Source organism: Venturia canescens, chromosome 5, assembly GCF_019457755.1.
Source record: "Venturia canescens isolate UGA chromosome 5, ASM1945775v1, whole genome shotgun sequence".
Classification (NCBI taxonomy): domain Eukaryota; kingdom Metazoa; phylum Arthropoda; class Insecta; order Hymenoptera; family Ichneumonidae; genus Venturia; species Venturia canescens.
The window spans coordinates 3,869,955-3,895,266 of NC_057425.1; the positions used below are offsets into that span (position 1 = coordinate 3,869,955).

At 38.8% G+C, this 25,312-nt stretch overlaps 1 protein-coding gene across 5 annotated transcripts in view; it reads left to right on the forward strand.

Moving 5' to 3' along the window:
* Nucleotides 1-13,080: 13,080 nt before the first annotated feature.
* Nucleotides 13,081-25,312, forward strand: part of LOC122411603 (RYamide receptor) — a 29,454-nt gene continuing 17,222 nt past the window's right edge. For 3 of the 5 annotated variants that reach the window (XR_006261179.1, XM_043420534.1, XM_043420535.1), the window contains exons 1-2: nucleotides 13,081-13,630; nucleotides 22,975-23,112. Coding sequence is in view for 4 of the 5 variants with exons in the window: in XM_043420534.1 (XP_043276469.1) it covers nucleotides 22,992-23,112 (121 nt within the window). In the remaining variant the exon portion in view is untranslated. Of the gene's footprint in view, nucleotides 13,631-17,844; nucleotides 18,077-22,974; nucleotides 23,113-25,312 lie in introns of those variants that run through there. The other 2 variants (XM_043420532.1, XM_043420533.1) reach the window with 2 other exon arrangements.

Genomic DNA, 25,312 nt, shown 5'->3' on the forward strand with positions numbered 1-25,312 from the left:
AGTATTCTTTGCTGCCCCTCCTAGTTTACGAGCATGTCAACAGTCATCAGGGAAGTCACCGTATTTGAGTTACGCCCGATGTTTCAGACTTCGAGACTTTAAGACTCCTGTGATTACACCGTGAGTGTGAGAGCGCGTTGACAAGGTCGTTTCGTCGAGACTCGCTACTTGGACGATTTCCACATCTCAAGACACACCCATCTACGAAACTTTAACTTTCAATACTAGCTATCTCCAGTTTGTTCGGATAAAAATATGAACATTTCAGGAAACCAATGTTTATTCACGTTCGTGACACGCAATGGTGCGTATTGCGACGTATCATGAAACTCATAATAACACGGTACTTGAATTATCAGTAAAAGTAATGCTCGATTATCTGGATTTCAATTTTCTAAGCTTCTTAGCTGAAGGATCGTTGATGGTCCATGGCTCGTCGTCAAATTATTGATTAATTTATCGAAACGTTGAAACCAAATTTGTCGAGCTGTCTCAGACACATTTCAACTTGTGAATCTTCCGTGACTATAATGAACTCATAAAGTGTATAACAACAGTAGTGACAAGGCCAGTGGTCGGACAATCAGCATTGAAAAACTTTTGTCCACGTGTGTGTGTACAACGAAATTTATTTCAAGTATTCCAAGGAATTTGCCTGGTGCACGGTCAAGAAAAATTTTCGCACGCAGGTGACAATTATTCGATCGCCGTGATGCGTGACATTTGCCCGACCATTCATGGTCTTGACTCTAATCCTGGGAGTCAGTTTTTCTCCTCCGAACGCTTGTGTAAACAATGGACGTAGAGTTTGTTCCCATAATGTAGCTCAATGTTGCATCGAATCCCTGACGATTCACGTAAATGAAGGAACACTCGAGAGTTCTTGCCTCAAATATTCACTCGTTGAGTACAACAGCTCATCATGGTGGTTGTGTAATACATTCTTATCGGAAGTAAACTGAAAATTCAACACTTTTCTAAATCCCTTTCGCTCGAGTAAACTCTGCCAAGGACATCTTAGCTCGATGCGTTTCGATGGCAGGAAACTTGATCCATTTCTTGCTTTCTGATTGTGTTTTGGTCCAATTCAATTTTTCTCACTTTTCCCGTTACGGTAAGATCCTACTACATTGATCGTATTGACACAAGGTGTGTCCGGAACAATGACGTAATGTGTTGAAGGAGAACGAGCGCATGCATGATGACAATCATCTTGGTCAGCCGCGTTGTTTTTTCACTTTATTAATAATATATCTGTGCGGTTCTGGAAATACCAGTATTTATTTTTCATCTCATAAGCATAGGATGTGGACGACGCACTTGTTCATAAAGGTAATGCTGAAGTACACTGAATTTCCTTAAGTAGGTCAAGCTGGTTCCTCTGATTGTGTGGTCCTAAACAACTTGGTGAGTTCCACTTTACACATTCATTCCTGCGAAGAAATAAATACCTTCGTCATTCGTCTCAGAACCGGATTTCCCTATGGGTAATCTTACTTTTAAATGCTATTATGTGTGTGGTACGAAAATCGAATAACAATTATGTCAGAATTTACAACGAACTGCAACGATTTTTATTCGAATCGGCAAATGTGGGATTAAATTGTCTGGGGCATGAGAACAAGTTGAATTGTAAGTACCAATAGATTGATATTTCATCGAGAGTCTTTACAAAAGCGAAAATAATTCAATGTTGTGCAATTCATTTTATAAAAAATCTTCCTTAAACGCTGCAGTAAAACTTTTTAATACTGTGACACTTTTTAAATGATCCCATTATACAAAAAGCCTCGTTTCCTTGACGCCGCTCTGTTGGTATTCTGTTTTTTCTATCACAGTGACAGGGCCACGCCGTTATTCAATAATCTTGTTAATTATAGTCGGCAAACAGGTGATCCAGATCTTGCCCACGACAATGGGAGAGGTTCACGAACTTATTTTCTTCTACCCTCCCTGTCCGAGCTTTAAGTTCATTAAGAGGAGCGTGAAAATAAAATTCACAAGGCTGAAGCGCAAGAGAAAGAGAAGAAAAAATAGAAGGTTCTTACTTTATTACTTTCTGAATTACGGACTATGAGACGTAAAAAATTTGCTTGATGAAAAAAATCGTTACGCGTTCGTCGCTCCTCCTTGCTTTTTATGTCGGTAATCGAACTGATTCTTCCGCTCTTTACTTAGCCATTAGTCCACTGCAATAAAAAAAGTACGAATAGTAACACTATTTAATTACTTTCAGTACCTGTATTGGCTGAGATTCCTCAGAGCGAGTTGCCAATGAAACATCCTCCCATTCAGCTAAACTTAAAATATTTTTTCTACAATTCTTTTTGGCACTGGAGAAAAGCGATAACTTGCCTCGTACCTTATACTAGAAATATTGTGAAAAAACGTACATTTTCTTAAATCTGTCAACATTCTACCCTTCGACTAATTAATATAAAATAATCCCAATTGTACTTGATCCGATGTTGATTCTGAAACGAAATTTAGTTTTTCTGAATTCCTGTAGCTGTTGATAAATCCGAGTACATAGCCGGCTGCACCTGCCAGATTTTTTCACAGTACAACTTCAGCTCCTCGAGTAAATGTGATTCTGGAGTACAGTGAAAAAGAGTATACGAACTACGCGAGAAATCAGGAATCCGTAGAACACGGAGAAAAAAATGTTAAAAAAATCTCGTATAATTTCCCTCTCGAGCTACGATGTAATTACTGTCTCGTTGTCATTTAATTTTTTACGCTAACAAATTTCCTGAAAACTCAATTTATAACGAGAGAAGGGACTCTCCAAAAAAATAATAAATTACTCGAGTTGCTGAAGGTAAATTACGAGAGATTTCAACAATTGGGCATTGGGACTTTTTTCTGGAGCTGCATCAACTTCATGAGTCTATCCACGGGGTGGAATCTATTTTTGTCATTTGAATCTATGCTTTAATTTCTGTAAGTGATGATGTTTGAAAAAAATTTCGAAAAATGTATTTTGTACGATTTTATTAAACTTTAATGATTTCACCCATTTTAGTCCAACGAATTATGACTTCGTGGATACCCAGTGTATAATAGAAGAGCTTTTGGATACCAGTCGGATATTACGTAACATTCCTCAGCCGTCCGAAGAATGAAAAAAATGAGTGTGCTATTCACCTACGTATATCTTGCCATTTCGTTATGAAATTTGTCTGGCAATTCACAGATGTCTACGAATTTTGGAGAAAAGTAGAAAGTTTTTAAAATAGTCAATAATAAACGGTTCCATTGATACTTCATCCTTTGCTTCTGCTTTACAATTGCAGTGAAAAATGAAGTAATATTTTTTCCATGTATCAGAAATAGTAAATAAAAATCAGTAGTATTACAAAACAACACAAAAGCGTCCAAAAAAATCACATGATCACATAAAGAGAATAAATATTTCTATAAACTGCATAATTTTGCTTTTGAATAATTTTTGTCGTGTATCGATATCAGAATTCAACGCGTGGCATATTTTAAATTTCTCTATAAATGTTTGTTATTTGGTGAACCTACTAAACCCGAATTTGACCTGCTCGCAATTAGTTTAACCATCCTCTGGCCTCTTCCTGACGCCGACTGACGCTAGCATCAATCAATTGATTCTTGTCGCTGAAGTATGTTTGCAAATATTTCAATACTATTGCTAATGATATTGACCAATGACAGTGCTGTTTGACTCTTGCTCTGTTCTCAGTCAAGAACTTTTAATACTTAATATCTCGCTGCACCCACTGTGATCACTCATCAATAAACATTCGTTAAAAAATGTCTTACCAAAGCGTGTTCGCCAATTGCCGCACAGTCATGTCAACACTGAGATATTAACGAACACGTGATTCATCCTCGTTCGAACTCGATATTTTTGTTCACGTGGCCTTTTCTTGTTAACATGTTTCATATGTTTAGGGTCATTGAAACCTCAAAAGAACTAAGCACTTCTTTCATGAATAGCAAATTTAATGACTTTCGTCATATTCGACATGACTAAAGGAATACTGCTTTTGGTGGGTAATTCTTTTTCATAAACATTTCAAATTACACGATTCTCGCAATTAAAAATTTCTTTGTATTACAGTCGTTGACCAACAGCAATAAAAATTCGATTCATTGATGAGACATACGTGGTGTGATAAAAAAATTAATAAGTCATCAATTGAGCTAAAAGTAATCAAACAATTAGAGGTACAAGGAAGTTTGCTTGGAAGCATTTTTCCATATTTCTTTCTCATTTTAAAATAGTGCCAAAATGAAATTTTTAAATAGGACCAAAGTGAAATGAACGCATTTTTGTCTTACACCTTGAAAACTGGGGCTCGGTTGAAGGATCCCAATTCTCAAACTAGGCTTTTTCGTGCTTTAAAAATAGGCGAAATATTTTTGAATTTCATTGATTTTTGAGAAACCAATCAGAGATGGAAGTTGTATCACAAAACACTGTCTCAATGAGTTCCACGTCACTCAAGATTTCGTCATCACAGAGCCGCTGATGGAATTTTTCAATAAATTTTCACGCAATGATCTGCAAATGTTAGAAAATCATTTCACAAAATGATTGAAAAAATATTGGTAATTATCGAACGATCATAAATACCACCGATAAGAAGGAGCCATTTAAAAAACGCCTCGATTTGATAATTTTCATACATTAGCATAAAAAATCATAAAACTCAATGCAATATAACGAGGTTAACGCGACTCGCAGCTTTTTATGATAATGGAATCCATTCCATTTTGTGTTTACGGCATTAAAAGATAATTCGAATTAGCAATCTTTTCAGAGCCATAGAAACAAATGCTCGTGGCTTTGCTTCTCTCTACCAACCACGACCCTTGTTTCCACATCGTAAAAACTTGATTTCCAGGATTATAACGAAATTGAGATAAATTGGATACTCTCGTATACGGTGAACAAAGTTTCAGAGAACACATAACGTTTGACAGGACGCAAAGGTAACAAAAGACGTGAAATAAATATTAGACCTGTATGAGGATCGAGGCAAGTGAACACACGTCACGTTTCCACGAGCATAGAAAATAAAGAACATATTGGCTCTTGTGAGTTGTTTACTGTACACATTTGTCGACGTGGTATATAAGCTGAGTCAAAAGGGTCGGATAAAATATCTCGACGACAGAAACTCTCGAGACTTGCAGTATACAAGCGTGCAAACGTATGAGTGTATACCAATGCACGCGAGAGCTCTGTCGGCTGTTGAACAACACCGAAATCTTGAAAACACTACCAATTGCAATTTCAAAGTAAAATCATAATTTTGTGGCAGACTTTTTTTCCGAGAACTGAGATAACAATAACGTGAATCTGTAATAAGGAGAAAATAAATTGGTGATAAAGTGTTAGGAGTGAAACGGTTATTTAAATTTAAAAAACTGTCCAATGGGATCTGCCTCGATGGCGTTTTAACTCAATGTAGAATTCATGAGATTTCGGCAAAGATACATTCATTCCAGTGACCTCGTAAGTGTATCCCTGAAAATCCGAATTTAGATAAAAAAAATTAAAATATATGGAAACAACGATGAAATTTCGGTCCTCTTTTCGCACCGATGGAAAAAACAAATGAGCAGATTCGGAAGATTCACCATAAATGTGAACTCGCTCCACAACGATGGAAATAAGAGGTGGCGACTAGTCGAGGAATGTTCCGTATATCGTGTGCGAAAGTTTCGACTCAGAAGCGAAGAATTTTTCTCTCACTATCGACAAAGTTCACACGCGCACACGCAAAAATTCCTCCTGGGAATTTAACGGCAAGATAATGAAAATATCTTGTTAATTGAGTTATTCCAATAGCGAAAATTTCTACATTACCAATACTACGTCAGGAAACTAAACTCATAACAACTAACCTTAAAAATGATAGAGGAAAAAGGGGAATAAAAAGAGAACAATTTGAATTGAAAATAAAATTTGTATAAATAAACGATAATTCAATCAAATTATGAGGAATAAATCATTTCAATAGTGCCTAAACAAACAATAGGGGACGAGGAAGTCTCCTCTAAACGGCGTGCGAAAGTGACACTCGAATCGAGGTCGAGGGTAGCAAGCCCGTGGTATGAGATCGCTTTTCCCATTTCCAGTTGCGTATATTATTTTCCATGACACTTCTCCGGAAATTTCGACTTCGACAACGCAGCAAATTGACCTGTCTGTGGACGTGCGAGAAAAAATATGTTTTTGCGATGTCTTTCAGGACGTTTGATTCTCGATTAGCGTGTTGCGCAGGAACCGACGGTCCTTTCTCAACCTTTCGTCCTCAAAATTACGCGAAGATTTGGAAATGCCAAGTTATACCGCACGAACCTAACCACACCCTGCCATAAGTAACTTTCTTCTACCCCATCGTTCCCAGGTAGAGACAATTCATTTGGAAGCTCATAAATCTGTTCGCAATCGATATTTTCGCAGGATTTTTAGAACGAACACGAATTCTGCCGAATTAAATGGCCGAAGAATCGATGCAATAACGACTGCTGAAAGAAAGTGTTTTTACCTCCTAGCAAAACAGCACGAATGGCTTGAGATTGAACATTTTTGTTCAATCTCAAGCCATTTTTGAAAACCGAACAGATTTTTGCGGCCGGACATTTTTTTACCGGACATTTCTTTTACATATAAAATAATGGAATACTCGGTAAAATTTCACTGATTTCACACAATTCGTAAGCTTATGTTTGAGACATTTTACAGGGCATCAAAATTTACTTACTACTCTGGTAAAAGTTCCTACCTTGAACAATGAATATTATTTAGTTTATTGGAAAATTCAAGTTTTTTCCCACAATACTATCATGAATTCCAACTCGTCATCGTACTATCGTTACTGGACGGTAATTTTTCCTATTCAATTTAATTCTCTCCGTGTTCAAAGTTATGATGCATGTATTCGAACTCGAACGCGTGTAGACGCTTCCGATTCATGCGCCTCAGAATTATTCGTGGTTTCGGTATTTGATACGCATAATGCAGTAAATTATGCTTCGCTCGCGATCTGATTCGTTTTTTTCGCACACGTCGCAAACTGTATTTCGTACGCTGTCAGTTCCGGAATCGAAATTTGGCAACAAGTCCAACTTGGCAATGAAATTTTTCGGACGAACGTTGCGAAACGGTATCGCAACCGCTGTTTCTTGCACCTTAAGCATCCAGTTTATTTTATACAATCATTCATAAAAATTAAAGTGTTTCGAGGTGCTTCCTGGAAATTTTTCACAAGCAAGAAACCATCAATCGTAAAAGGGACTTTTCCATCAATCAGCTAGTGAATCAATCAAGGCAAATCGCTGAGAAATAAGCCACCTCCCGAACATCAATCGAAAATCGATCTTCCAATGCAGGTACTCCTTTTATCCCTGACAAATTTCATATCATTTTACTCGGTTTCGATAATGGAAATCTATCATGGAAATTGGTAATTAATAGACAATTGAACGACTTATGTGGATGTGTGCAATCATGTTAATAGCTCGCTGTTGATTCTGCCTTTGAAACTGCCGAAATTTGGAGAACTAATTAATTATTTCTACAACACAAAAGTGGATTGAATCCGCTATAATCGTTTCAATAGTCACGTTCGCGTGGAAGCATTTCATTGAGCAGTTTTGTGACAGAAAAAGACTTGAAAAGATTTTTCGACCTCTCAACGCTCCCAAATAATATGAAGTCGAAATGAATCTTATTAATGTGACATATCGATTGAACTCAATAAAGGACTTCCGTAGGAAAAATCTTCAACGACATTCTCAAGAACATTCTACGAAAGTAAGTCATAGACCTGCAATAACACGGGTCAACACAAAATTTGACATTTACATTTAAGCATGAAACTTTAGTGAATTGGATCATATTTGAACGAAAAAAAAAATTACATGGCATGAAAAAGTTTGCTTCTGTATCCAGGTGAACGTTTGAACGATACTTTTGAAAATCAGTTATTTCAATTTTTATTTCATAATAAAGCCATGACACTAAAGTTTGCAATTGCGTTACCCGACTAATTTGCAATTCATAGTTTTTCAGTCTACATCAAAGATTCGTGAAATAAAAAATTGGTGAATTACAAATGTTAATTTCGTTGGACTGCAACGTTGCAAACTTCAGCATCGTATAAAATCATACAAATATAAATATTATTTTTATTCGTTTTAACTATCAAACTAGCTAGCAAACACCTCGTTGTTATTTATCACTTGAGTGCCCTCCGGAGGCACGGTGTGAATGTAAGAACCTCATTTTTATTACGGGGTATTTTTGAAAGTATCAAAATTAATTAAAATTCTTATGAAAACATGAAAATGAGTATTATTGTTATAACTACCATAAAAGCAAACTTTATATGAAATACGGGTATTTTTTTTTTCGGTTTTGTGCATAATTAACCAGAAAATCATGAAATGAACTTTAGGACAAACAAAATTTTTTTTATATAATTGTGTAATGAAATCCTTACGACGAAAAACACTTTGTTGGCCAATATTGCTTATTAACTAAACTAATCTGAAATAAAAATCTATCCCTATGCGTTGCTCACCTCAGTTTATTTATCTTTGATCTTCACTCGACCCCACTGGATACACACGACGACTTAACCAGCCGCCAGGACTATCGATCCAATTCTCGTCACCCTCGCTGATCACTTCCCGTTGGCTAATAAGAATTGCCCATTTATGATGGACGAAACTCTGACTTGGCTCGGTCTAATGCACAGTCGGAAATCGGATAATAAAAATATCGCGTGCAGTTGTCGGATTAAAAGTTGAACGTATTACTTCATTCGTTTGTAGAGTCATAACGACTTATGGTGCAAGCAGAAAGGACTTTCAATGTTGTTGCTTGTGCTCTTTCAAGCAACACTACTTACTCATCGTATAACGTGGCTTCTACCTTTTAAACCCTAAGTTCACCATGAACCACATTCATGGAAATACTGACTCGAGACGTTGTTTGAGATGAGAAGCAAGGTCTAGTCATTGTCTTATAACATCTGTCATATTTACTAAAAAAAAATCCTTTGAGAGACGATGAAAAATATAAAAATGAAAAAATTCAAGAGCAGAAGCAATTCCCATGGTACATATTGCCTGAAAAATTAGCTCGTAGATAGTTGCTTACTCGAAGGATTATTACAATGATTCTTCCACGTTCAACCTCCATCCATAAATTCGATCCGACGCTGAAGCAGCTATATGTAAATATTCGCCTCCGTGTTCGTCATTAGTTTTCACTAATAAAACAAGAAATTCGGGAAAGTTGGAAAAATAGTTAAAAAGCATTGAAGTTTTATTTGTTTAACGAAATTGATGCAATTTTGTAAAATACTTAAAACAGCTTCAAAACGTAATGGTGTAAAAAAAAAAATCTGTTGCTGAAACTCTTAAAGTCCCGAAAAGACTGCTACGAATTAAACAATCATCATAAAACGCAAGTTGCTAATCCAGAAACATTGCAGTTCCTGTAATGTTTAGAAAGGTTTTCAAGTTATTTACAATCGCCTCTTATGGCATTAGAAATCCACACCCATACTCTCTACTCAGATCAATGAAACTCAAACTTAGTTCATTCGACGTATTTTCACTGGCTGCGTGACATTGAACAACAAAAGTAGCAGGATTGCGAGAGCGTGTTTCATAGAATGATCCACAGCTGTGTATTCGTGATTCCAGTAGAATAGTTTCCTTGTTCACCAACTTGTTCTGCAGCAACATTGTGTTCCAAGCCTCCTGTTCTGTAATGATTGAAATCGTGTATATACATGAGCGGAATTAGTACGCGATAGATAGCACGGGAGCTTTCTCATTGTCAGTCAAGGGTCCTCGACTTACCCTGTATATAGACGCAGGCGAGCACACATTTGCGAATAGATACGTGAGGATTAGCTACATCATCACTCCCGGAAAAGCCAATATTAATCTTGAGATTTTTAAAAATAATTGAGAGGCCCAAAGTTAGAATTGGAAAAGTGTTTTTGCCCAAATATCGCAGTCTCAAAAATCCCCATAAAATCTTCAAATCTTCCTTATCACCATGGCTTATTTAAGCATGGATTACAAACAGCATGGTATTTTTTGAATTTTGCTATTTTTCGTCCCTTGAATTCTAATCAGCTTTATGTGGATAGCAAAAAGTGATGCACGTGAGAACTATATTTCGTTTCGTTTTCGAGTCCTATTCGTCGTGTCAGACTAGCACTTACTGACAAGTGCAAATATACTGTAAATGACAAATTTCCACTGTCAGCATAGCAAATTCTATGATAAATAGACGCACCGAAGACGTGTGACATTTTATCATACACATAGTTTTTTCTCGGGGTTGCCCGAGCATACTTTACAATATAAACATTTAAAGTGACTGTAAAGATTTTTTACTATGTTCATAGAGAAAAAGACTCTTGAGTCTTTTGAATAAAAGGTATGTTTATTGGTCTTTTTACTATTGTGGATAGAACAATTCTTACTACTGCTCTTCGAATTAATGCTGTAATCCAGTCCGTATAAACTGTCCCCGAGACACTATATTCCTAGTACTTTCCTCTAGAATTTTCGGCCTCGTTTTCTTCATGTAGGAAAAGCACTGTAGAAATTCGACCGTAGAAACAAGCACAATAGGAAAGTTCGTGAGGAACACACGCGGACAGGGGCTTACCAACACTTCCGGCAAACCCAATTGCGCTCTCTATTCCAGGTAACAATTGAAACATCACCGTAATTGCTGTTTCACTAACCACGAAAAGGTTATTTCACTCGAAATGAAAACAGAAAATGTTTAGCTGATTTGTAGAACATGTTTGATCGTCGAAATTGTTCCCGTGGAAACGTAGCGTTACCTTAATAATTCCAGATTATGCAACCACTCCGGTCAACATCCGAAACGTGTCTCCGAAAATTATGGCTGCTATTCAATCGAGATAAACAAGTTTCATTTGAATAATAGAATTGCCATTAAGCTGCAGTACAAACTCGATTTATTCGCCTACACGAAGAGTTTCGTTAAACGAATGCCGCATCCGCACTCAGACACATTGTGGATCGCATTTCAATTGTCATGCGAAAAGGTGCGAATTCGTTCAATACTGATTCGGAAATGCATCCATTTTCATCGACGCTTCGAGAGCCCCTCGAGTGTTTTCACTGCACCGCACTCTAGTAAATTCTGTATATCAATTCCGATAGAAATACAGACAAGCGGCACGTGACCGTCGCTCGTACTGTGAAATGACAGAAGTGAAATTGTCGGACGTTGACAGGTGAATTTCATGAAAGTGCAGAGTTCGAGATTAATAAAAATGTATTTATAAAGAAAAAACCCGGAAGATCGTGCCCTAAAGATGGACGTTCGAACTGATAATTATTTCATTAGAAATTCTAAACTCATCTTGGAATATGAATGCACCTCCGAGAATGAAATTCGAGTCGAAATTTTCCAGCTTCACACACCATGCAATCCATTGTGACGCCTGTGGCTCGAAACCCACAGTGCATGATAACCACATCCATTTTCACTGGCGAGCAGTTGTCGAGGTGAGCTAGAGAACTTGATAAAGGAGAAATTGTAACTAATGGAAACGACTAATTGTGACGAATGAACACGAAGTTAGAAGGAACCGGAGGAGTGCAATAATTACATCGCACATCTCCGGAAGCTCGCTACACGAGGGTAAGAGGAAGCTTTTATAATGAAAATTATAAACTAAATCCTCTGCTCGCTAGTTTCATATTTTTCAATATTTCACGAACCACGAGATCTTGGGATGTACACGAAACCAACCGGATTGGTTTGTCAGTGCAGCGGAAAAGAAAAGAGTCAAGTTTCCATGGGCCTTGAACCTCAGCTCCAATTTTTTTCCGGCCAAGATCGAAGCCAATCTAAGCCAAGATCGAAAACGACTCCAATCTTCTCAGCAATTTGAAAAGTTCAATTGCACAAGAGTGTCGTCAGTTTTTATAAAATTCCAAGATCACTCTGTAATTGAGTCGCATTTTGTGAAATGCTCCAAAGTAAAAAGTAAATTTCGAAGAATACCTAAATGAGGTTGTTCCTAAGTAGTTCCAAGGCTTGGCACACCTTGACAAGATTGATCAGGCTAAGTGCAGCTCCACGAAAAAAAGACCCAACATAGTCACCGAAAAAGTAGCACTCTGTAGAATTTTCACCATAAATATTCATTCTCGTTAATCAGTCCATTTGGATGAAAGTTAAGGAGGGTGGCTACATTCGTCAAAATAATAAGAAATTTATCAAATTTGGTGATAATGTTTTTCAACATCAAGTGCGAAGACACCATTTTTTTCAAAATTTTCTTCTCCTTAGTTATCGAGTAATTACGCACTAAAGCAGATTTCTTATGCCCGGAATGTATACCTATATATATGGAAACGCTATGCTTATACACGTGAACTTTAGTGATCAATCACTCGATAACTGTACAGAAGAAAAATCTTAAAAAACTTTGTATTGTCGAATTTGGCACTAAAGAATATGTTCACCAAATTTTATAAAATTCTTATAATTTTGAAATTTTTAATGTATTTAACATGGTTTAGCATGGCAACATTGTATCGTCGCTATGCACCCTCCTTAATCCACTTTGTACGAAACGACACGCCACTGTTGCGTTGTCTGAATTTGCATAGGAGCGTAGAACGAGTAAAATAACTGCAACGAAACACAGGAAAATACACAGTGACGATTCTCAACGTTTGAAAATGGGGTAACATTGATTTTCGAAAACGTATGTGACGAGAATGAGACAATGGAAAGTGAGACGCGAAGGGAAACTGCACGGTACCAGCGAGTTTCATCTGCTTTGGGAAACTCTCTTCGGTCACACGGAAAGAGTTGAACCAAATAATAGAATGTCGAATTGCTCGAGATAGTGGGATTAAGATAACCGTGGAAACGGTACACGCATGCATGTATAGACATTTCGAACCGAGAGAAGATCCCAGGGCGCATGTTACAGCGCTGGCGTACAACGTTAAAAAATTCGAGTCCCGCCAGACTGGCTCAAGGCGAAAAACGGCCGCATTTCATCGTGGCTACTCGTCACGCGCGGTACGCACGCTCTGTCGTGAGCTTTCGAATTAAAACTAACTTCCGCCTGGATAAGGCCAAATATCGCTTTCCGTTTATGCATCAGTCAACTGACCTTGATGATAAACTTGTCTCGAGTTCTGAAAATCAATGTTCCAATACTTCCATATCAATTAAAATAGTTTACTGATCCTTCGAGTAAATGACATTCGAGTGCAGTCTCAATGCAAGGCTTGTGAGCATAAAAACACATTTTAATTTGAACGAGTCTTCGAAACACTTGCATGATTGATTAATCATGAATCACGAAATTTCTGTCAGCGTCAATCAAACATTCATTTTGTGATATTCAAGTGATCTCGTGATTTTCGTGATGTGCTTTATCTTTTGTTCAATCTCGTTTGCGCAAGAAAACCAATAAAGGCTGGATTATCACGCTCATCGTAAAAAGACGCTAATTTTTTCCGGCATGCAAACCCCATGAGGAAGAGTTCACTGGCATCGGATTCACTGACAGCTCAGACGCAGTTATGAACGAATTCACTTTCACGATTTTCGGTAAATATTACCTTCAAATTATCCCTGCAAAATTATCATTTATTCCATTTATTCCAAGGTCATTTATTCCATCGTTGATTCGATCTACTTTTCATTTTTGTTGTTTTTTTCAAACAAGTACGATTATTCAACACCGCAAACCTGGTAGTTCAAAACCCGAATCTGTGCTTTCAGATTATTTCTTCGTAGCAAATATTTTTTTTTCTTCCGAGTGCAATGACTTTACACATCGTTTTTTCACAAGTATATTCATCAGGTGATAACGCTAGTTCACTCCGTTTCCTATAACCCAGCGAGAAAAAAAAAAATTGGTATCCAAAGAAACTCTGGATCGCAGCGAACGAAGTGCACGAGGGTAATTTGCGTTACAAATGCAACTTTCAGCGAGGCTAATGAATATGTTACGGTTGGGGATTCAATGGCAACAGATTTGCGGTTCGAGCCAACCGGATACTTGCACGGCAGTGTCGTTCCGTAATTCATGAAAAGATCCCCTTCGCTGAAAACTTTTAATCGGTTACGTTTTATGCTGAACTAATAATTGTAAATAAAAACTGCGATTAAAGATACAAATGTTGATTAATTAATAAATTAAATTCAGTCCATCGCTCAATTTCAATAGCCTGAATTGTCAGAATTTTCGAAATAATTGATTCATTAATTTGGATTATTTTGATTTGCAACAATTGATCGTGGAGTTAGTTTACAGTGGAGCCGTAAATCAGCGAATCACCAAAAACTAGATTCCGATGTAGTATTATTTTGAGATCGCGTGGGGGCACATTCGTGTGAAATTTTCGTTACACAAGATGGATAAAAGGATTTTGCATCTTCGGTAATTTTTTATTCTTCTCTCAGACACTTTTGTTAAATTCACAATCAAGCGAGAAAAGATGCGGGTCCAACACGATGAATACCCTCTTATCGCGACCGCATCTTCCAGAAGCATCCCTCAAGTCGCGTCCTTACATCACTTTCGGAAATTCCACTTGATCAGTCGAGCTCACACTTTTGTTTTCTTTCTTCATCTCTGCATGAGGATCGCACCTCAAGCATCGTCGTATATCACGAGACACCGAACTGGAGGTGTAAATGGAATCTTTTCATGATGAGAATGAGTTCGTCGATCGCTTCTTTCAAGAGAATCTTATCGTCTCATGACGTTTGGTTCCATCGAACCTGTTAAGGTATTCCTTTCACGAACCCGAATATTCTAGAAATAACTGATTCTAAATAACAGTAAAGTTGAAGCGCATGAGAATAGATTGGCGAAATTTCAGGTCAGGCTATCGAACATTTAACGAAGAACTAAAACTTCGAAAATCGCACAATTTATACGGGAGCTTCCTGATACAAACTGTCTCACAGATAGAAAAAAATGTAAGGAGTCTACAGGGACGATAAAAATCAAGGGTCACCGAATGCTTAAAAGAAACATTGACGATAGGAGTTGGAAAAATGGCAGAAGCAGAAGCTTTTCCTATACAATCGCAACTTCTCAGAGGTTAGGAATCGGTCCAAATTTCGAGTGCCCCAATTTGCGCCACCAAAAAATACGGTCATGCTAAAGGAGTACCTTAATTATTCATCGTTCTCATCACTGATGCTTGATTTGTTTTTTCCATTGAAACTGGTCAAAACACTTTCTTCAAAACAATCTTTGACTCCATTCACTAATTAATATCGACGAATTTTTCCTAGAAATGGAAATTAAAGAATTTTTTTGTATATCAATGTCACTGGCATATAGAAAAAGGAAACTTCGGTTGATCGTTCGATAGTGAAATTGAATCCAGCCCCCAAATAAATCCTTAACAACATTTGATTCCTGTACCCAAAAATCTTCTCTTCTTTTCCGATTGCAATCTTCGTTGTCAAATGTGAGATCATCTTAAGCTTTTCGATAGACTCTTAATACTCTTTTCTCCGAGTGTTGTTTGTATTTGAAGATCCTCTTAACGACAAGTCTAGAAGCTGGCAGTTAGCACTGAAATGGTTGCCAGTAAACGTCACGTTGTTTAGAATCAGTCTGGCCTCAGTCATTACGCATTTGTGTACATTTGCTATCGAGGAAGAAAGTGCGATGGTTCTTCCTGCGTTTTTGTGGATTGACGAGAATTGAAACGGAGTTTTTGGCATGGAGCCATGGTTCAACAGTCCCCGAAGTAAATATCATTGGCATTCGTGTGTTGTGTTTTGTCATAAAATTTGTGTGTTTACCAAGTTGAATGACTTCGCACAAACCTTCGTATCGAATGGTCGTCACTGCTCTTTCCAATGTGTTGTATTAATTCATCAATAAAATTTACTATCCCTGCAAAACTTCAACTGCAATCTTCGAATTTCGGTATTTATTTTTCACTGAAAAGTTGCCTGCGATGCCTGAAGTGATTGCTGCGCAGCTGCACGTGCACGTTCGACGATGCATAATGACAATAAAAATTATCTGACGATTACCGCATCAGTGGTTCGAAGTCTGAAGCGTTGTGCAGATTCAAAACTTTGTAATAGCTCCATGAACTACGATTGCGACTGCGAACGGATCGAAGGAGCCGGAGAAAGATTATTGGTAGCTTCTCATATGCAAACGCAAACTCAAAACACTTCTTGCTAAGATTCCATAAAGTTTTTAACGACCCACCAAAGTTTGTATTTGCTCAGTGGAAGTTTAATGTATTCATGAATTCATCTGGTACTGCGAATAATCGAATAATCGCCAGTAAAAAAGCAAACTGTTTGAGACCATTGTTTTTTTACTGGTCGTAAAAAACATTAGAGAGGCCAATAAATAGTTCTGACAATGTTTGTCACGACGCGTGACGCAGTTGTGCTGCTAGCTGTGGCTACTCGTGTATGCAAATTGCGAAATATCTAGGCGCCCATTTGTACCCTCGGAGCGAAAGGTCCCCCTGGAATTTCATAACAATGGTACGAAAGCATATGAAAAAAATGGCGAATCCCTGTTATTGCTTGGTTTTTTGTCGGAAATAGCGTGTTTTATCGATCACTGTCCTCGTTATCCCAATGAAAAACAACAGATGTCACAGGCTTGGTGCTGACTGTGCAAATCTTTAATGCCGTGAGCAAACGATCATCCATTTTCTCCACCCTTCTTTGCGATATTATGTATCAACTTGATACGATATTCTGACGGACACGCCGCTACTTTATTCGCCGTCGTGGTTGACCTCGTTCTCCTAACTACCACCGTTTGCGTTTCCACCATTGGGGAAACAGAAATTCGAGGGTAACGATTCCCCCTTTCGTCTTTTCATACATCCCCAGCGAAAACCCGGAAATCTTCTAACAAAACGCCCCGGAATTCTCTCGGACAACTCGCAAAAGAAAAGACGGACGAGGGCCGAGGAGATTGAGTGAGAAAATGAGAAAATGTAATCAAAGAAAGAAAAGCCACGGATATTCTCTCACCGCTTTCCACTTACGTCGGAATAACTCGTTTGCTAACGAGATCCATTGTCGTTCGAATGACGCTCCAGTTAGCGTCGAATGAATCGTGTAATTTAGCATTTTCTCAAGATTCACCTTATTCAGTAATCTCCCTAGGAATCTTGGCCCACTCATCCCGGGACGCTCTTCCCATTGTCGGTGCTTCAATAGTATCGACGTTAACACATGCTAATGAAGGCACCGCGAATGGAAGCGATCGAAACTTTAAACACACATCCAATTATCTCAGAGTGGGGAGTTTTCGTGTTAGAAACATTTGAATTTTGGGTGATAAATTCTTATCCAAACTCAAGTGTTTCCATAAAATGAACTTTTCAAAGACATTGTTCCAGATCCAACAAACGAGCCTGAATACCGGTTTCATGACATTTTTATTCCAACATTCTCTCTCGCTCTCGATCCTCATAAAAGTTTCAATTGCTAGTAAAAATAGTGCTATCGTTCACGCATCAATTCCAATATACTCACACCCGGCATGTAGTACAGCCCCGAAAGATCTCTCAATTAGACGGATTTCACTCACAATTTCTGCCACTGGTTGAATCTTTTTTATTTATCAAATGAAAATATTTTTACTAATTTTAGGAATTTTTTGTGGAAAAAAGAATTTCACGCATTCAGTCTTCGTTTATTCTGAATTGCTGCGTTTTTGAATATCATACAAGCAATTTCTGAACCCAATAAAGCACAGATTATACTCAAAAACGTTTGAATTTATGAATCGAATAAATGTTTGTTTGCTTTTCGTTTCGCCTTTCCCCCCCGTCGGACCGCCTGATTAAGCTGAGAATTTTTCGATCGAATGTAACACACCGTAACGTGAAAGAATGAAACATCAGTTCGATTCAAGTCGCAGAACACGTTGGTCGCGATTGTGAACACGTTTGTGAAATTCAAATACCTGTCGACGAAAACGTAGGGAACGTTAACACTGAAACTGTGCAAACTTGGAGTTATAAAAAATTCAACGCTTTGCTGGTGAGTGTATGTTCGACGGAGTAAAAAAACGAAACATCAACGTTAACCACGAACCCAATTCCGGAGTCGTAATGTTGCTTTTTTGCGGTCATTCGCCGGTTCGCATGCAGTCGACGGCTGAATCGTTCCTTCAGAATTTTATTCGAAGTCACGCGTGTACCGACATTCATGTGTCACGTTAGAATATTATTTTTCGGTTGCACTTGAGCTATGCAATGAAACCCAGCCATAGGTTGGTGAGGCGTGGAAATTCGTGTCGATATCCGCCAGAGTGAAAGCCTCGTAATTTTATTATTTTTCATTGTCAATTACTTCAGCCGAGTTAAAATATTGTAGGATGGTACATAAAAATAGTTATCAAAACTGACGATTTTCCATTATTTATTTAACGAATTATGCAAACGAACCAATATTTATCTTGGAATTGACAGCATCGCTTCAAGTTCGATATACCATTCGAAATGTGACACGTGACGAGAGATCTATCATGCTTCGATCAATTAGCTTTGAAGAAAAATTGAACGATCCATGATATATCTCTCGTCACGTGTCTCATTTCGAATGGTATATCGAAACGTTTATTTTTCACAGAATCAAATCTATGTGCTAGTTCACACGTAGTGGTAGCTAATTGTACAAGTGTCCCATACGAGTCTTTATCGATCGTCTGATAACGGTTTCACTGCTCGGCATTGTACGATGTGTACTCACTCCACGACTTATCCTTCTCGAATGTTTTTACATTTTATTCTTCTCTCAATTTATAGTCAATACTGATATAAAACTCTTAAAAGTTGCAGTACTTCGTGATATTTTCAAGGGGTTCACTAATTCGGTTTTACAGACATTTTCTATCAGGTTTTCTGCTGCTTTATGGAACGTCGGTACAAGTGGAGTGTCTCTCACGGTAGTTGCGAAACCGTAGAACCGATATTTCGGAGTCTTTTCGCTTGTGACGAAACGTACGAAGAAGTTTGAGGAAATAAACCATAAATATTGCTTCTAGGTTTCGGAGGTGCAGGGACTTTTGATACTCATTTTTCAATCTGCACTTGAAACTTCGCTGAATTTCAGTCGTACTTACTCTCAGCTCACAATTTCCAGCTGATGTTGCGAGTAAAGTTCCCCGAGTATGTAACAAACTTGCATTCGAATCTGTGAGTGTTTTAGTGCGAATCTGGTCTGGAATATCAAAGGGATTCATGCATTTGTATAAATTATTGGAATTTTTACATTTATAAAAGCTTGGAAACTCGGAGTTTTTGTTGCTTCAAGCCCCTCAGCGTGGTTGGCATCATTTCACTTCATACGTGCGCTTCACGAATTCGAAACTATTCTGTAAATTTTTCTACAAGCTTCTTGGTATGGCGAACACGTGACAATCCCATCGAATTTGATGGCGAGCATTATTTTTATTTATTTTTTATATTTGTATGTCGTATACGTTCGCCCGTTTCCACGAGTTCATCTCGTCACTCTTATTCCACTTTTCCCGAGCACGTTTGGAACCTTTCCGCGGTCCACCCTTCCTCGGTGTCGCGCCCATCGTCGTTCTCTCTTGATGCATTACTGCCTAATAAATTCGCTCACGTGCCAAGGAAAACAGTGAAAAACCGTGTCGATACGGTTGACATTATTTTTACTTCTCGTCGCTCTACACAATGAGAATCGCTCTGAATGAGAATTCCGCTTTCGAAATTTCGCAGCTGACATCCGAGTCTACACGGGAGCTACAAGCGTCGCTTGAGAAAATCCAACGCTGGTGATTCAAAAAAGTGTATAAGAACAGTTTGACGATTGTTGACGAAGTTTTTGCGTGTCTAGAACCAAAAGCAGATTGATAGCCTTTAAAAATGACGTCGCTAGACAACTCCATTTGGATAACGAAAATAACTCGATATCAGTCGACGGATTTACTCAAAATTATTCGTTTGCAAACGACCATTTTGGATTCGTGGGGAAAAAAACGGAGTTGTGACCGTGAAACTTGAAGTGGTCTGCGATCTGAATCGACTACTGTTTCACTCTTTTCCCATCAGCCCCATGAATTACGTGGCTGCTTAATGATGCAACTCCATTATTATTATTATAACTCCGCTGTGACGTTCATTTGAAGCTTGTAACGAAAGACTGAACTCGGTGGATTTTACGAGCGCTCGCTACATGCACAGGGAACATAAAATCAGAATTTCACGCTAGCCTGAGTGCTTTGTCAAGTCGTATCATGGTGCCATGAACGGGAATATGCTGACGGAAGGAAGAAGGAAAAAGTGGGCGCACTCTTTTGACGATATTCAGCCTACTGAAAAATGTATTTTTCGTCGATTTATGAATATTCAGTTTCCATTTTCTTTTCCGATCGATTTTTTCGGAAAAAAAATAATTGAGTTGATAGTGTCGTGGTTCCACGTGGCGGTGACACCGGCTGTTGCAATTAGAGTTTTTCTCATTATTTTGAAGCCTAGTGCGATGTTCGATTCATCGAATCGAAGCGACTCGATACATACGAAGACCGCTTCTTTTCTAGAGAAATTCCGCGACGTAAACGTGTTTTCAGAGGCTCCAATTTCACAGGGATTCCTGACACTTCCGAGATGTGAGGAGCCCAAGATTTATCGAGGCTTTTGTTTAACTTTGTTTAAACCAAGAGCGCTGTGCTGTCGTCGTAAATTTTTTCTGACGAATCAAAGCCTGCAAACGAAGAAAAAGCGAGGAGGTTGCGATCGCTACGAACTCGAGCTTCGCTATCCGCGTGATTGATTATACGGATGCCATCGTAAAGCGGGTGGAAAAAATGATGAGAGCAAAAAATTCCTGCTGGAAACTCACCGCGTACGGCACCCACGCGGTGCTCGAGTCTAAGGAAGAGCTTCACAGAAACTGACCTGGTCATCGCCGAAAAAACGACCAATTAAACGGAGCTTTTCAATTTTTATCTGAAAATACTTTTTGAACTCTCCTCCCCTCTCCGAGGCTCATCGCTAAGAACATTTGCGGTTCGGCTTAGCTTTCACCGCTCCGAACCCAACGAATCAATCAAAACGAGAACACTTCACTCGAACGAATCAAGTCACGCGAAAAACCAAACTTCTTTCCATGCAAATCGATAACCAATATTTACCGAATCTTTCTGAACCGGAATCCCTCAAATATCAAACAAAACCTCTCTCTCCGGACCAGGCTTTTGTTATATTTTGTTAAACGCGACTAAAATCAAGAAAATAACAAAAAAATCTTTTCAGCCATTGAATAGTGTATTTTGGAAAATCCGGAATTCCGGATTTTCCTGAAAGGAACATTGCCCAGGGAATTAACTTTCCGGAGACGAATTTCGGTAAGTCAATTTATTTTCGAACGGCCAACAAAGCGATCATTTATAACGATGGTTTGTGAGTTATGAAAACTGTAGAAATTCGGTATTCGAGCGAGCGTTTTACTCGAGGCGAATAAACTTTTTTCGGAGGGAAAAAATATGAGAAGTTTCGTACACTTGAAAAATCAAAGCCGGAATTCGAAGTTCGAAACTTCGAGATCAGATGTCTAATATCGTGTTGATCGAAGATTTATTTAGTCCAAGGGAAACGGGTCGTTAGCCAAACGGTGAATCATTCGCACGTTCCGGAGAAATCCGTAACGCGGATTATCCGCGGATAACAGCAAAGTAACAACACCGCGGCCCAGGGGTGGCTAAAACTTTGTAAAAGTTTTCAAATTAACGATCTCACTTCTCAAACGGTAGCCGATCGCACTTTACGTATTTGCTTATTATACAGGTCACCGATATTTAACTTATGGAGCCCGGCTGGGAGCGGGAGGAGGCAAGAAAAATTGATTGCTTGAGGGAACAGAGAGATCGGAGCTGGAAGTTACAGTGCTGAAGAGATTTTGCTGACTCCTTCCATTCAAACATTCAAAGTACAGCGTTGCTTGTTTATGACATAGGATTGAAGGAGAAAACTCTTCGGATAGCGACTCACTGAAAGAGAATATTTTCGTGCCAATGAAAACTCGGAATGAAGTGATCGTTGAACTGGAAGTCTCGATCTCTCGAAGAAGTCCAATTCCATTTCAGTAGTTCAGTCCGACTTTGCGTAAGGAGAGAATCGAACTCCGAAACTGCAATTCGTCCGCCCCGCAATTTTGAGAAAGCAAAATGCATTTTCTGCATCTTTAAACATTCCAGTCCTACACGGAGAGAACTAAATTTGATAAATTATCGTGAGTGGCGATAGTGCGATGACGAATTCATGATATTATTGTGAGAGAAAAATTGAATATATCACGATAAATTTCACGCTAAATATTACCGCTTAATTCTCTCCTTGCAGATTAACTGAAATTTTTTTTTTTTTCAACTGTTCGTGTCATTCAGCTCGAGAAATTTTCACCAAACATGAAACTAGCTCTAAGCTCTCAATCTGTCAAAATTCCATTGCAATGTGCGACAACTCTCCAATTTTTCATGAAGTATTGAGGGAAAACGACGTTCATGGAAACTGTCAAAAATGGTTCACGGTTAAAATATGTTCGAAAAGCTCGCATCACATAATCAAAACGTGTGTCAAAATAAATATCGAATGAAGTCACATTCTGACGGTTTGACGTGTTTCTGCATCATCGCAAAAGCTCACGACTCACCAATTCGTTGGAAGGTTTCAAACGCACCAAAAGAGCTAGAGTTTCAGAGAATGAAACCTCTCACCGGAAGCTTCGTTTGTACGCGTCAAACTGATTCGATTCAATGGATATTTTTGGACCTCCACGTACGAGGTGCCCAATATGCTCAAATTTCCGAATAACATCGAACAGGAAATTAAAGTTACGATCAAACAGAAGTTTTCGTGTACTCCATTTATATTTAACAATATTATTTGAACGGGCATTTGTGCATGTTTCAGAACTGTAATACCGCAGGATGAATGCTACGTGGTCGTCGGACGATGGAGATCCCGAAACATTTTCTCTGGCGATGCTCAACGCGACGTACTGGCTCAGCAATATCATTGACAACAATACGTTGATTTACGACGAATACGGTATGTTACAGTTTAATTGTCGCTGTCCGAAATGTCTGCAAATTTGCTATTCACGATTCATGCGTCAATGACGGCGTCGATGATGGGGGTTGCATACCAGAATTTGAAAATCGATGAGAGACAAGCGAGGAGACAGGGGGCCGTTTCTATTGGCGATGGCAAAGCGAGTTATGTGCGTTTTCCTTCATTTTGAAAAAAGGGTTAAATTCAGTTTTTTTACAATAACTCGGCTCTCCGTTGAGATACAAAAATTTTGAATCAGTACTTTTTTATTGATTTTTTTACGCTCCACAATGTAGGTCGTATAAATTTTTCACCTATCGTTCACGGTTATTGAGATATCGGTCGAAAAAGTCAAAAGTTAAGGTAGTGAAATTTGTTTTTTGCTATTTTCTCTTTTCTCGCGATAGATATCGAAAAAATGTTCAGTATCAAACTCCCAGAGCGTATCCAGACGTACAATTTCAATTTTTTATTTTTTATTTTCAACGAAAATTACGACCTCTAGCGCGCCGCAAAGTTGACCGGCCCGACACTACCTTAACGTGTGTACATGCGAGCGTGATTAGAAGAAAAATCAGTTTTTTCCAAATGTATATTGACTGGACTAGAGGGCGCGCAGGTGCAAACGATATCGGAACGCGCCACGTTCGAATCACGTGCCAATTCGATTGGATCCTAGGTGGAAAAACGGACTCACGTAATTATTCGGAACCCTCGAAAATAACGACTTTTGACACACGCAGTGAAATAGAAATCTACTTTTTGAGGTTCAATAAAAACAAAGAGGGGATAGCTCGAAGAAAGCGCGTGAAGAAACAATATTTGCTTCCACCGTTGGAATTGTGGAAATAATTGGAGACGAGGGGAACCCTCATGAAGGATTGCCTCAGGGAATTCTCTCGCACGTTCGACTTCCCGTTTCCAGAGACGCAGAAAAATATATGTAGCTTCAAATAAGTGAAATGCTGATAGGTAAAAGGGCGTATTTCGTACGTCCGCACACTCGACATACGTGACTCAGTATCTAGTGATGCCATATCCGGAGCGCTGGGTTTCCATTTATTCTCACGAGGCTCCTATCTCCTGACGCGCGTTCGGAGACCTTCTCAAAAATTGTACGCAACGCCTCCCGCGTGATCGAGCCTCCTCCGAGCGATTCTCGATGAACCCTCCGAGCCTACGATCACAGTTTTCTTGAATGAAGCCAAAGCCCCTCCCAAGTCCATATACGAGCTCGCTGATTCAGGCACGGAAAATATGAGGGTCGGATCTATATCTTTATGAAGCATGGTCAACGCCGACCACTCACAATATTTCATATGAGATATTTCTCTTTACGAATCGCTTTCTGACCCGGGCACAGAGCCTTTCTCGGACCGATTTGTCTTCATTTCTCTCTTTACGAGTGACAATCGTATGATGAAACCTCAGAAATCTCACGCACAATCTTACTGTCCTATCGCTCACATTGTTTTTTATGTTCGGTGCACAAATCCTGCGAATCTTTTCTGTCATATGTTCATTCATACCTGTCGATTTGAACGCCACTGAAATCAAGTTGCGTCGGCGAAAATATCGACGTTTGGTGCTCGCAATCCGAGTGGAAGTCTCTGCTGGAACTCGATTTGCCATTTATTTTATCAGTGTTTGCGTACCGTGGTTCGAGGCTTCGTTGGGCTATTAGCATCGTTCGGATGGACAACATAAAAACCTGGATTTATTGAACTTTTGCTCCTGCTGCTGCTGCTGCTGGGTGAAACGTAGTTTTTGCCTCCGGTAAATCCAACCGCGCGAACGGCCTCTCACACCAATTTCCGCTTCACCGAATGAAGCCCTTTTCAGGATAGCTCACAAGCTGTAATTGATTGTTCTTAGGATTTGAATAAAATATTTCTATTTCACAGCGCATTTTTATTCCCTCATTACTTCCATGTGCCCAAACAAACTCACTCCAACTTATCGATCCACTCGAATAATCGTAGACGCGATGATAAAATAATTTGAAAGTATATCATTTCGGCACTGCTGCAACCCAAATATTGCGATACACCCAAGAATTAAGGCCTTACGTACGCCTGCAGTGCGCGAAAAAACGCGATTTTCTTGATTTTTTTTCGAAAAGAATATAAATGTTTAGTGAAAAACTGTGAACGACTTTCATTAGTATATATGCTCAAGTACCTGTACAATTTTTTTC